This window comes from Amphiura filiformis, chromosome 11 (assembly GCF_039555335.1).
Source record: "Amphiura filiformis chromosome 11, Afil_fr2py, whole genome shotgun sequence".
Lineage (NCBI taxonomy): Eukaryota > Metazoa > Echinodermata > Ophiuroidea > Amphilepidida > Amphiuridae > Amphiura > Amphiura filiformis.
The window spans coordinates 43,952,540-43,967,371 of NC_092638.1; the positions used below are offsets into that span (position 1 = coordinate 43,952,540).

The window sequence follows — 14,832 nt, forward strand, 5'->3', positions numbered from 1 at the left end:
AATATATATAAATAAATAAATAATTAAATAAATAAATAAATAAATAAATAAATAAATAAATAAATAAATAAATAAATAAATAAATAAATAAATAAATAAATAAAAATAAATAAATATATAAATAAATAAATAAATAAACATATAAATATCATAAGATATGATTGAAGCGACGACAAATATGACAGCCCTCACAAGTGTTATATATGAGACCACCCACGGTGACCCACCAAATATATATCTGTCGAGTTCAACAAAATTCAACTCCCACAAATATATTTCCGGTGAATACTTTTTTCATTGGTTGATATCCACTTGAGATCGGTATCATCAAAGTAGTATTGCTCTCATTTCATGATTCATTGAGCAATCAATTTTGGCATTCGACCGAAATACGCGTCAAAAGATAAAAAGTCTCGTTCCGAACTTGTGTAGGCCTACATTGCTAGGGCCTAAGTGTGTTTTAATGCCTGATTCACAAATTATAGAAATAAACAAGAATTTATTTTAAAAGAACACGCAATGATAGGGTACCAACCCTCGTGGTTTTGGTTGTTCTGCATAGTTTATGAAGAGATTCATTGCAAAGCGCTATATATCCATTCCTACATATTACTTATTTTGCCCTCTTAATTATTAATTATAATTATGAATTTGACTGATAACAACGCATTACATCTTTAATCGGCCCAAAATAACAAAAATGGGTGAACTTCCATGGCAAACGCATTTTTATATCAATAACCAATGATTTACCACCCGGACCCTCACACGTCCTCTGCCAGGGGCAGATGCATATGGGGACCTAGAACTGGGGCCAAACATTATTTATGTAAAACCGGGGTGGAGGCATAAATCTGAATTTGGAGTTAGACTTTTTTTCTGCATCAGTCGATTTAAATAGAGCTACGTTAAATATGGAAACATTCACTTGTACATATTTGTAAGCCTAAATATCATATTATTTGCATAAAACATTACTAATCATATAAAAATGGGTACTCTTGTACCGCACTAATAAGGGGGCACACCACTAAATCAATGCGCCATTTGTGTAACCCTAATGAGTTCCGGTAAAATACAGAAACTATTTGAGGTATTTTGGGCTGGTCTTTAGACTTATTAATCAAAAAGAGTGGCGAATTATAGCTTAAATAAAAGTGGAAAGCCTATACATAAATTTGAGTCACCAAAAAGTAGCATTTTTATAATTATTGAGAAAATAGGTCCGCGAATTAAAAAATGGCAGAATCGGGTTTGCAGTCTTGACTCTTGAGACTGAGAGCATGTCAAAAACAGTGAGGGCGCTGTTCGCGGCCTCGTAGCGGGAAAACGAGGTGGAAGGACCCCTATACATTGAAACATATGTTAAACTTTCATCGATTTACAATCGACTGGTCATCATAAAAATTTTTTAAACGAGCCCAAAAGGCCTCAAAATGAGCAAAGAAAACCGGTGTTTTTACACGTATTTCAATGGGAAGATTATTTAGTGGTGTGCGCCCAAAGCATTTTCTTTCAGTTCGTTATCAGCCATTCGCTACTTGCACGGTTCCGCCATTATGCACTATGTGCGGGGAGAGCCTCGAACTGGCAGCATACATGAATGGGAATTGAACTAGTCATAACGTTCTGTTAAGGTTACATAATTCTTCCTTTCATGTATGCTGCCAGTTCGAGGCTCTCCCCGCACCACACCACTCTTCGCCATACATACATTCTCCCAGCCACATTTCCCTAACATATTAAATATGAAATTTAAAAAAAGAAGGAAATTTAATTGGCAGAGGCGGGGCTCGAACCCACGCTGCATTGCGCCGCTATCACGTATACCATGCATATGACCAGCGCCTTAGACCGCTCGACCACGAAGGACTTGATAGTGTCATCGTGAAAATTTAAACATATAATATTAATAAATCGCAACTTCATTACTACATCATATTTTGGAATTTCATCTGCATAAAACATTAATGTGTATTATAATAAAGCTACCATTATTTATATTGTTGAATTCTCAAGCGCATAGAGACAATTAATACGAGGGAGGGTCCTATGAATATACATACACAATACATAAAATCGATTTTGATATCGGCCACGTGCTCTGCTGTGCATGTGGTTTCCCGCAGTGGCGGAAGTTGTATTACGAAGTGCATCCGAACTCCATTTTGAGGCAAATGCTTTTGACAAGGCATTGGATTGTTCCAGTTTGCATCCTAAATCCACATTAGACCCCTAATTTTATATACGAAATCAAAAGATTAGATTATCATAACAACAAAACGGTAATCTTTTGTCGGGTCTAATGTGAAAATTACATTAAAAAATTACAGTTTTTACAGAATTAATTTTCACCTAATTCCAAAAAAAAAAATGGCGTATATAAGATTGAAATAAATTCTCTACCTTCTATACTAGATCAATTGTGACGCAAGTTGTTATCAAAAATTGTTGTGATAGATGTACAGTTAATATTCATATATTCCATTACCTATCTGATGGTGCAGTTTTTACACAGAAAATATTTATTTGAAAAACCTACCACTCGGCTTTTTTTCCGGAAAGGTCACAGGGTCGCCGTGACCTGTGCAATAATTACAATTAAAATTTTTCTTATTCTAACAGCCAGCGTTTCTAAAATGCAGTATGGCGAATTGTGGTGTATCCCCGCACATAGTGCATAATGGCGGAACCGTGCAAGTAGCGAATGTTGGAACTATCCAGGCGTATTTGACAACTGGGCAGGTTAAGGGATGGGGTATGAACGTTTGGACAGTAGGTCTATTTATTGTGGGACCTTGAAGCTCATCAGACATATCGAATAGGATTCAGAATACGAAGAATGTCCTTCTGATATCAAATAATTTTGATTTTTTGAAATTCGCAATGAAATACACATTTTATGGCAAATGATTAAAAATTGATATTTTTGATAGGCCTATTTAACAGTATCTTAATAAATATGATGATTTATACTTATAGTGTATGTAAGTGGGATGAAAAGCCGACAATCAATTGACAATTTTGACCTTTCGTATTGAAGATATGGATTTTTTCCCCAAAACACCAACAAAAATTAGGTCTTTTGGGGAAAAAATCCATATCTTCAATATGAAAGGGCACAATTTTCAATTGATCGCCGGCTTTTCCTCCCAGCTACATACACTTTAAGAAAATATCATTAGATTTATAATATTTACTTCGAGGACTGTTATATATCAATATGTGAAAAATATCACATTCTAATAATTTGTCATAAAATTTGTATTATATCGTGAATTTCAAAAATGAAAATTATTTGATATCAAAAGACATTCTTCGTATTCATAATGTAATTCGATATGTCTGATGTGCTCTCATGTCCCACAAAAATACTGTCGAAACGCTCAAAACGCTCATTCCAGATCCTTTAATTTTCATTGGGGATTTTTGAAATCATCGTTCGTCGAACGATATTCAGGTGACCTCGAGCCTTTCATATAAATCAATAGTATCTCGCTATCAGTTGCGCGATATTTAATCCGGTTCAACTCATATTTTATTCGTTGCCGTATATATTTTGACGTCACAAAAAGTATTCGAAGCCGAATATTCGTCTTCGAATATGCACTATGAACCGACCCTTAGATGGCTATAGAACTTTTAATAGCTCTGGTCTTTGTTTGCTTATATAGTGGTGGGTTACCAGGCATTGTATTTTGTACAGGTATGCATAACCAACAATTAACAATGAGAGAACTCTCTTAAAGCTCGTTGACTTGGGAATGATTTGAAATGACCGCCAATTATGACTGTTTGATATTTATTGCCAACAATGTGGAAAAAGAGACACATGTAAAAACGTAAAAAGCTATAATTTTGTTGAAGGAGCAAAGTTTAACAAACCATGACCCCGCTTCTGATATACCATTTTAAGTTTATGATGTTTATTTTTAAACACGAAATAAAAAAACAAAATTGACCGGGGAGGAATTTACGGCTCATTCGCCGTGGACGGTCACATATTTTGGGCAAACATTTTTGCAAAATATTTTGTCAACAGTAAAATAGTTAAAATGTAATGTTTTACATTACGTTTTCAAAAATGTTTTATTAATGTTATTAAAACGTTTTTATACCCTTTATATAACCCGACATTTATACCTTTTCTGTAAAACGTCGTGTGTTTGCTGGAAAGATGGTTTAGTTATACGCATTTTGTTACCCCATTCCACAAGTTTCGTTCAAATAATATTAATAACAATGTAGAAAAAACCCACACGTATTATCAAAAATTAAATAGGACCTAATGAATGTAAAAATAAAAACAAATACATCGTGATGGCAAGAATGCTTGAACTTCATGCCACACAATTTTCATTTAAAATTGGCAAGATCTGAAGTAATTTTTAAACCGTCATCAAGTGAGTTCCACACAGGCCCGTACGCAGGGGGGGGGGGGGATTTGGAAAAGTATATAAAAAGTCCCAAAATTTCAGAATTTGCGAGCGTAACGAGCAAAAAAAAATCATTTTTTTAACGCTTTTTTGGACAAAAAAGGTCCCAATTTTGTCCAATTTTCACAAAATCGCCCCCCCCCCCTTGGAAAAAGGTCCACTTTTTCAAAATCAGCCCAAATGAAATCCTGCGTACGGGCCTGGTTCCACAGTAATTTTTTGGCACCTTTGTAAAACTTCGTTTTTATATTATGTAGGCCTATATGGCTTGTTAATACACAAGGCTTGATGTCATTTTAGCTCTTCTATTATAATTCTTCACATCAAATAGCCTGCATCGTTCTTAAAGGAAGTGTCCGGTAATCACAACATTAGGTTTTATATGTTAGAAAAATAATTATCAAGCACGAGTCATATGGTTTTATTTCAAACAAACTCATATTAACCATAAAAGCGAATAAAAACAGCCATCTCTCAACACGCGATATTCAAAATTCCCGCGCCAAAATTGTCTAGAGCAGTGACGTCCCAAAAGTTCAATGAAGCCTGTCGACAAATGAGCACAAATAACCATGACGTCACTGCTCTAGAACATTTCGGCGCGGGAATTTTGAATATCGCGTGTTGAGAGACGGCTGTTTTATTCGTTTTATGGTTAATATGAGTTTGATTAAAATAAAACCATGTGATTCGTGCTTGATAATTATTTTTCTAACATATAAGACCTAATGTTGTGATTGCCGGACACTTCCTTTAAGGCCGACATACACGAGGCAATTTTCCAAGCAATTGCCTGTTGCACAGACCTTGGAAAAAGATTGCTCCGTGTATTTTGGATTTGCAAGGAATTAATCCCCCAAGCATCAGGCAAATTAATCCCCGGAGCAACAGGCAAAAAGGTAGAGACATGCTCTACTTTCAAGGTTGTTGCATGCAATCTAACCTCCTTCAGCCAATCAGCTGAGTGAAAACGAGCTGGTCGCTGCATTCATTTGGGAAATGTAGGGACCAACTTGATTCACCATCCACAACATGATAAATGTGTGCACATGCTACATTATAATACACTAGGCCTATGTTGTTGGCGGTGGTGGTGTTTAGCCCTTTTGATCTTAGTTTTCATTAGCCGTTTCTTTATGGAAAATTGTCTAGATATACAGGAGAGGATGGCAATCTTTTGCTTTCAGGACAAGACATGCGCCATTTGAATATGATTACGAAAATCATTAGCCACTACTTATGTTTTGAGTATATCCCCAAACCTATGAGCACGCTCAAGGAATTGCAAGGCCACCCATTGCTTCGTGTATTTTGATCAATTGCTTAGCTTCATGGTCAGTGAGCACATAATCTCACCCACTAAGTAATGGGCCTTGCAATTTCCTCGTGTATGCCCACCTTTAGAGGAACAGTTCTTAGAGGAACTGCACAGTGTCAACACCCTATATTATAAATATTTTTTTCATACAGCTCCATACTCCGTTGGTGAAATCAATATTCTATTGTTGACATAGATAAAGAAAGTTTACATATGCATTGTGATATACACGTGTGATCGAATATTCAATACAAGCACCTGGATTTTAGGCGAATAGGCTATTTGTGTTCCTTTATATAATTGTAATTCTCAAAATTAAATATATCACAATTTTAACTTACGCCAAAAATGCAGTAAAATGTATCCAGAGCCAACAGCAATGGCCGCTAATTAGTGTATTTAATTTCAAGTTAGTGTATTAAAAACAAAACCTGGGGTTTACCTCAAAACAAATCGAATTTCCTTGTAATAGCAACACCATATGGGATACTAGAGCATGCGCAAATCGTAATAATTTGTAGAATAGAACTTGGTGGTATCTCATATGATAGTCGTACTATGCTTAACCTGAGTCGCTCGGCCTATCTCGAACAAAATCGCCATGCGTAGCTATTGAAAAACGAGAGGATTCGCCGTACTATCACGGCAATTTTTGCGGACACGAAGATATAGGGATAATGACGTTGTGCAGTGCACTGTGCGTCGTCAGGTCGTCCTTAAAAAAAGGGTGGTCATCGTGTATATTCGGCTTCAGAAGTGGGGTCTATTGACAGGAACATAGGCCTATCCATGATATCCGCCACTTCAAAAGTTGGTGAACCTGACCTTTAAAAAAAAAAAAATTGCGATCGGACAACAATATGTCAATATAAATTATTTACGATACGCTGACTGCGCACATCCCGGTCCCATTGTTTTGCAGGTCAAAACTAGAAACGTCGTGGTTTTTGACGCAAGGCGCAGCGTCGATTGGGATGCCTCCCCCATGGATTATAATGGGACGATTCAATTTTAGAAATATATAGTTGAGGGTTCCCATAGTGCAGCTATGACCCAAGTTTGGTTGCAATTTGATTTGAACTATTCATGTGAGACCAAATTTACAACTTGACCTCAAATGGCCTTTGACCTCAGTATATGACCTTGAACCCCACCCAAGAGCCAGAGACCATGGCCCACCTATCCTGAAAATCTGAAGTCAATCCGCCCATCCAACTCATCCATGCCCGAGATATGTCTACAGCATCCGGACGGAATGCAAAAATAGTAATGCTTTGCTGTGGAGGCATAAAAATATGAAAGGCACAAAACCAAAATATCTTGACAATGACATCGACAGTACGGTAGCTTATATTTTACACAATTTCTAACTGGAGTCAGGGAAGTAAATAACAGGAAACTACGTGAACATTTACCCACCCAGTAAAATATTTCCCCACCCGGTAAATTGCCAAAAAAATGCCCAGCCAGTAAATTATTATCCGTTTTGAGGGCAAAAATAAATTTAACCAGCCAGTAAATTTAGTTCCCTGACTGACTGAAGCCGCGATGCCGTTTTGTGGTAAATATAGGCCTATAATGTATACATGCAATTGCACATATTGAACAATGCTCGACAAAATCGCTTGCGCTGTTAAACTAGATACGCTAACAAAATACCAATAGAATCAAATTCAAACTCACCGTTCTCCTTACTTTTCGACATTTTTGTTGTCAGATACAAAAAGATAATTCCAGTAACAAAACCAGTTACTGTACCCACAACAAAATCATAATCAGGCATGATGAGATAATTATAAAAATCCAATTGAGAAAGCGACTGCACTGCCACTGGTGTATCAAACTATACTGAAATGTATGTTATGTATACATTAGACAATAAAGATCAGCTTTGGCAATAAACACAGTAAATTTGTCTATCAATTAAAAAGCGTCAATACCGGGCGCCAATACCATGAACCAGTACGTCGATTTATACATTGGAGCGTTGCGTTGGGAAATTGTTATTGGACTTCGACATTTGTCCTAAATAGCAATGAAGATAAGTTTCTCTGGAAATCACCGATTTAAAAATAACAAAAGTATTGTCTGAATGTTGGTAATTATTTATCACTCCGTGCCACGCATAACTGGGAATCAGTACAGCCTGCATCAAAGTGGTGTTTCCTTCATACACGACATGCAATTGATGCGAATCTCTTTGCGAAACAACAATTTTTACTTCAAACAAATCATATCAAAACAAATATGTCCCAATTTCCGATATATAAGTGAAAAGTCCATTGCCGAGAGGTCTGTATGAGATCCCACTACTAAATCAGGTCCAACCCTATCTGACTGAACAAATAACAACTAGTGCTTCCATTCGCTGATTGATTTTTAAGGAAAAAAGTTCTGTGTATGTTTTCTCACTATCTACGCACAAAAAGACTAATTAAACATATTACAATTACGAAATTTTAGAAGGTTTTTAAGCTGGTTGCCTAGTTCTTGGGTAGAAGTATAACATAAACTTCTGGCATAATGGTGTTTTGAATCATGGATGATAATGCACGATGACGGTATCGGTAACCATGAAAAAATGACGAATTCTTTTCTACTTTTTAACCAGTAGCGTAGCCAGGGGGGGGGGGGATAGAAAAAAGAAAAAGGGCAAGAAGCCCGATTTCCACCAAAATTCACACCGATCATGGGCCACAATGTGGTAAATACAACATTTTGGTAACAAAATTTGTGTACATTCAGCGCACATTCTTCCAATGAAGCCTTTTCACCCGAAGATGGGCCAAAATTGTATTTATACAAAATTTGTGTGCATTTGTCTTAATGGACTTACTTGACAAAAATAATGTAAGCTAATAAATGTAGGGGTCCAAAATGAGCAGAAAAAGGGACACTCCCCAAAAAAACCAATGGCTGCCTGTACGATTTTATGAACGCGCGCGGTTAACCAGAGACAAGCCTTCTTTTTTCTTTGGCCTTACAAATTACAATTGACAGATAAGTAAACATATAGAAAGTTAAACATATAGAAAATATGGAATATGTTATCACAAAGTCCAGTCGAGGGTCATAGTACACTGAAATGTTTATCTCGGGCTTCTGCTTTTCTGCACGATTTACACGTCACATCAGAAAACTCGTTCATGGCGTAGAATATAAGAGTTCTAAATTTGTGGCCCAGGCCAATTGCGTGTACATGTGTATCAAAACCATATTGTTATGGCCAGATATTCGGTAAGCCCATAGCAGAGTTACTACAGGACTGCTCCAGCTGGAGTAGCCCTGCAATAACTCAACTGTGGGCCACGCAATTACTGGCCATATGAATATGGTTGTGTCATGGTTGTGTACATGGAGCTATTATCGATGGAGACACAATAGATTACGTAACGCATTGTTCCTTTGTGCCGATTTGATTTGCCGACAAGCTATTCATCGAGAGGTAGGCCTACCTTTTGTTCAGGACAAAAGGGGTCCGCCCAAAGAGCTTTTAATATAAATAGAGTGACAATAGATTATGTAATGCTTTGTTCGTTTGATGCCGATTAGAGTTTGCGACAGGCTATTCATAAAAGTGGTACCATTGTTTCGAACAAATTAAATTGGTCACTGATCCGGCATCATATTAACGCTCTACACAACAGGCGAGCATCAATAAGTGACCACAATACAGTCATGTGTAAGGGCAGTCATGTGTAAAGTGGTACCATTGTTCTCACGTATCCCAAATGTCTGCTTGTGTGGGTCTGAAGTCTACAAATGAGGCTTTAGCTGTCGATGCAATCATCTTTACCACCCACCTGACTTTAGGCGCTTCATTTAAATAAATTGAATGCTCTTGCTGATCGATTACACATCACAATGTATTAAGGGCGCCATGTCCACATATCTATATTACTCTATAATGTTAATCGCTATACGTATACATGTAAGTATAAGTATAGGCCTATAAAGGTTGTTTGTAACAAATGTCCATTTAATTTTATTTTAAGAAGGAGATTGGTATAGAAATAGTGGCGTACTCAAAGAGGGGAGGGGGTTGGGGAGGGGCAGATTCACCCCCTGTGAGAAGTCTTGCGGGGGGAGGAGGGAGGAAGAGGGGATATGGAGAATGAGAGAGGGCTGGAGGAAGGGAGAAAGAGGAAGAAATGATGAAATATAATAAAGTAGATCAATAGAAATATAAGGAAAATGATAGGAATGAGAGAGGGAGGGTGAGAGGGGACAAGGAGAGCGAGGGAGTGATAAAGTGTAGGCCTAGGAAAGAATAAGTACAGAGAAGAGAAAAGAAAGGAACGATGAATGCATTTAATAATAATTATTAGGCCTATATAATAACTAAACACATAACAACACTGGGCAGCCATTCGATGATGTCAATGCCTTTATTCGTTACGTAATTAAAACGCCCAGATGTATTTCACACCTGCCAAACACAAGTCACCCAATTTCGAAAACTGGACGTTGAATGTACACTCTCATGAATATTGATTGGCAACATTTTCCAATATGTCAGCGCTCTAATCGGAAACAATAGAACAATAGACCCTGTAGAGCGTTGGTTCATCAATCTGAGACAAGCATATAAACCGTGTTAAGTCCACAAACTCATGTATCTGATTTCCCTGTGCCATATTGCAATGCTGTAGGTATTATAGTTTCAGTTGGATGAAATATTACAAAGCAAACGAATAGTAACAATACTGGGTGAGGCTTTGTTTCCCAAATGAGAACAATAGTCTGCATATTGTTATGCAGCATTGTTATGGTAAATAATAGTACAACTCATGGTTGCTATTGTCAAACTTGTTAAAGTGATTGTGATTGTATCACACAAGTAAATGAGAGCATGATCACTGATGATATAGTGTCCGCTTCATTTACTTACGTCATCAGCCCGCTGCATTGAAAAATAATTTCGCTTCAAACGGGGGAAGAACACGAACTTTACCCACACAATTTCTCATTTTTTTCAGGAGAAATATGCATAAAAAAATTGCAACGAGTGTCAACTTGTAATGTAATAATTATTCTCTTCGAATGGAGATAATAGATCTGCCCTTTAAGTCAAATGGGTTTCTTAATATCACGAATATCCATTTCAAAAGCCAGGGGTAAGTAAGGGAGTGAAGGAGAGGTCGAGGGGTGAAAAGAGGAGAAGCGGATGGGCTATCGAGGGGAGGGGAGGGGTCAAAGAAATCGGTCAAAGAAAATAATAATGTCGTACAGTACCAAGTAAATGTTAGAAGTCCATTTTTAGGGGACATTTGAGCGACACATGATATGGAAAAAGATGTTCTGTTATTGTCGAAATGCTTCGATATCTTAATTGTGATTATTTTAGGCATATTACTAATTGTCTTTAATATTTATGTTTATATTCATATCTTTTTCGACATTGATTTGACAAATTTTCCTGGTGCTTTATTTGGCGCGCGATCTGCTAAAACGCAGCGATCTGCTGAAATGCTATAAACAACGCCCTCTGGAATCCAACATCTGGAATCAGACCTTAACCTGCTCCGGGACCATAAGAAATCGCATATAGCGGCGCTATTCATTAATTAACACCGGGCTTTTCGATTCTGTATCTTCTGACGACTTTAATAGGACGGCGTGTTGCAGTGGTATGGGATGTAAGGCATAACACATACGCCGGTGGTTCGCGGCTGCAATTTTCTGTTTTTATTTTATTTTTATTTTCGAAGATAATATAGATGAGGTTAAATTAGACCAGGGAAGTTGGGAAGGCCTACAGCAGGTCCGAACTCAAATTTAAAACTTTGATGTTACTCCATGGTTACACAGGTCCATATTAATGCGAAAGACTTCAGACTTGCAATGGATGATGTTGCTGGTGTGCCCCTTGGAGCTCATGGACATTATTTTCACCCTCTCCCCTCCTCTAAAGTTCACCATCCCTCTGCTTCCCATCTCATTTACTCTGTCAATAAATCACGTCTTTTACCATCTTTTTAATTTTGGGGCTTTAATTTATTTGTTTATTGTTTGTGGTAGTTTACCTTCCTCGGCAATAAACATTTAAAAAAAATCAACTTAATAGAGCAGTTTGGAGAACTATTACGCACACTGACATCGCCTAATACATTGTACAGCAAAGAAAATAAAATCAATACCCGGGATCGATACACGTGTATATGTGCTATGCACGATTTAATATTCAGACGATAAATCTTTGGATACCGGGGTAGAAAATGATGAATATCTCCCGTAATTTTGTGATTCTAAAGAAGCCAATTTTAAGGTTTGCACTTGAATATATGTATTGAAAGAATATGATAGTCTTTAGCTTGTGTATTGAGAAAGAACCGTGTATTTTGAACTAAAAAACTGACAAAATTCTGATTATATGTGCCGAACAAAAAAAAGACAGCTGTCCTCATTCGTAAACACACGGGTCACGGAAGCGCAGCGTAGGCCACTGATGAAAAAAAAAGACAGCTGTCCTCATTCGTAAACACTAGGGTCACGGAAGCGCAGCGTAGGCCACTGGTGGAGGCAGTCTAAAAGCAGATGTCGTCATGACGTATACCATGCTCACTGCACCCGTTGTCACACTTTAGCACGCTTTGTAGCGATCAAATAAGTGTTTTGGGATTAGCAATTGCTATTGTTTCGAATGAATGGAATCAATTAATCAGTCTCCTTGAGCAATTATGCCTGTATATTATCAGTCCCAGGTGATTTGTCATTCCTGAGGTTTTTTGTGGCTTCTTCAACCTCACTCATCAAGATATCTGGATCGTTATAATAGTTCTCCTGGTCTTTTTCTTTAGGTGGAATACTTTCTTCCTGTGAAGCATATGGCTTCTCAGAATATTGTTTCCCTCTTGTTTGAACCTCATCCTCTATGGATGTTGCAATGTTCGTCCTTCACAGCTCTTCACAACATTGAGCCGGGCGTTGGTTTGCTGGTCAGTAGCCTGCTGTTTCTGTACATGTCCCTGGTGTAATTAATTACACTGTTTTTTACTACCTCGGCAAACTTCTGCTTGATGAAATCAGTCTTTTCTTTCCTGATCAGCTTCTGGATTTTCCCACTCAGATCACAGTATTCTTGGCGATGGTCATCCTTATCAAGTCCCTTTTCCTTGACCTTCCTTCGTTGGTCAGCTAGGTTGAAAACGTCTTCTGTCAGCCATGGCTTTTTCTCACTCTTACGTTTGGCAGTGTCTTATGTGCTGAATCTGTTGACGCATGCTTGATTTCTTCACACAGTTTCTCTGGTGTAGACTCTTCAGGATCATCTTCTAATAACTTTTGGAATTGGTTTCTCACTTCTACTCTATAGCTATCACTGATCTTGCTAACATCATCAGATCTTATTGGGTTTTTTTTGACGCTTGATTCAACTTCATGGTTGATACAAGCAGTTGGTTGTCTGATCCACAATCTGCCCCTGGGTGGGTCTTTGCAGCCATGAAGATAGATCGCCATCTCTTCTGGACCAGGATGTAATCTATTTGGTTCCTTATGGTATGATCTGGTGATGACCATGTGTAGAGCCTCCTTGGATGTTGCTTTATAGAGGTTATTTAGGATGATTAGATAATTTTCCTGGCATAAATCAACCAGCATTTCTCCTCTTTCGTTCCGCTCTCCTAAACCAAAGTTTCCCATCATATTACTGTTGGTATACTTTTCTCTCCAGTTTTCGCATTAAAATCTTCTGTGACGATGGTTATGTCTCTCTTATTGATGTCATCTATCGCCTTCTGGAGATCATCATAGAAGGTCTTGATTTCTTCTTCTGTTGATGTTGAGGTAGGTGCATATGCTTGAACCACAGAAAATTGGTGTTCCTTGTAGGTCAAATGATGATAATTCTCTCATTAACCGGATTGTATCCAAGGACACATTTGGCAACATCTGAATTCGTTATGAAAGCAACTCCATATTCTCGTCTTGGCCCTTTCCTGTCCATCTCATTTCGGAGATTCCTGCAAGATTAAGATCGTTTCTATCAAATTCTCTGGTCAGAATGACCAATTTTCCTTGGTTCATTGTTCTCACGTTCCAAGTTCCAAGTTCCGATCTTTAAAGTTGTTTTTCAGAAGTTTCGTCTGGCCGCAATGTCCACGGAACCATCTACTTTAACACCTCCAAATGGATTTAATATGGATTTAATGGACTAAATATGACCACCATTTCCCTTCTCCTCTGTTCATCCGCCAGTGGACTGCCGTTGACTTTGTAATACCTCTCCGCCTTCACTACCGATATGCTCATTACTGATGCTGGCTCGCTAGATTCGCCGTTGGTCTTCGCCGTAACCCTGCCCAGGGAGGCTAAGGGGTACTCAGTGCTTGCCCAAGGCACTGCCCCTACCAAGTCTACGGAAAGGGGAGGGGTGACTCACTGTCCCTCCACAGGCTGCTTTAAAATGGGTCCCGTACAAACCCTAATCAGAGACCCATTGGGAAAAGAAACACCCATGGGAAACCTAGCGCCATACCAAAACCAATGTCGTAACTAGACCTTATTTATTTTGCCAAAATTTTTGAAATATTTCTTTTCTAAACACCATTGTAGATCCTGGTCTTTAAAGCTTTTGCTAGATTGCGGTTTTTTTGGGCAGAACAAAGGCCCACACAGCAAACCTGGTTCGTTTCTTTACACCTTCCTCCACAGAAGGAACATCGCTCCCCAGGTGCATCGATGATCAACTACCGAGCTGCTCAACTACTAAAATATTGCTGGTTACAGGGTAGAATATATCATGAACTTTAGGCAAAATGGTCTTTTGAGTGCACCAGTTTTAACCATATGCAAATGACGAATTCTTCTTTACCTTAAAAGAAAAGGAACTTGATTTTGTGTTATGAGCCCTGCTACTGACTCAAATTTATCACGAAAAGGATCATAATAGGTCTGCTCTGAATAAGAGAAGTATAAGATCTAAACCAATGCCAATTAAAGTACAGATACTGTATCATTTAATGAAGTGATAATAATAATAGCGAAAAGCCACATATCCACTTAATTAAGAGCGCTCAAGGCCCTAAAACAAAAAACTGAACAAAAGACAATGAAACAAGATGCAAAATCAAGGAA

The 14,832-nt window shown here is 37.9% G+C and overlaps 1 protein-coding gene across 3 annotated transcripts in view; it reads right to left on the minus strand.

Moving 5' to 3' along the window:
• LOC140164880 (serine racemase-like) overlaps positions 1-14,832 on the minus strand; it is a 58,311-nt gene that overhangs the window by 27,232 nt on the left and 16,247 nt on the right. The window contains exon 1 of one of the 3 annotated variants that reach the window (XM_072188257.1): positions 7,438-7,605. The exons of the other annotated variants lie outside the window; for them this stretch is intronic. Coding sequence (XP_072044358.1) covers positions 7,438-7,537 — 100 coding nt within the window. The 5' untranslated portion in view covers positions 7,538-7,605. Of the gene's footprint in view, positions 1-7,437; positions 7,606-14,832 lie in introns of those variants that run through there. 3 annotated transcript variants of the gene reach the window in all.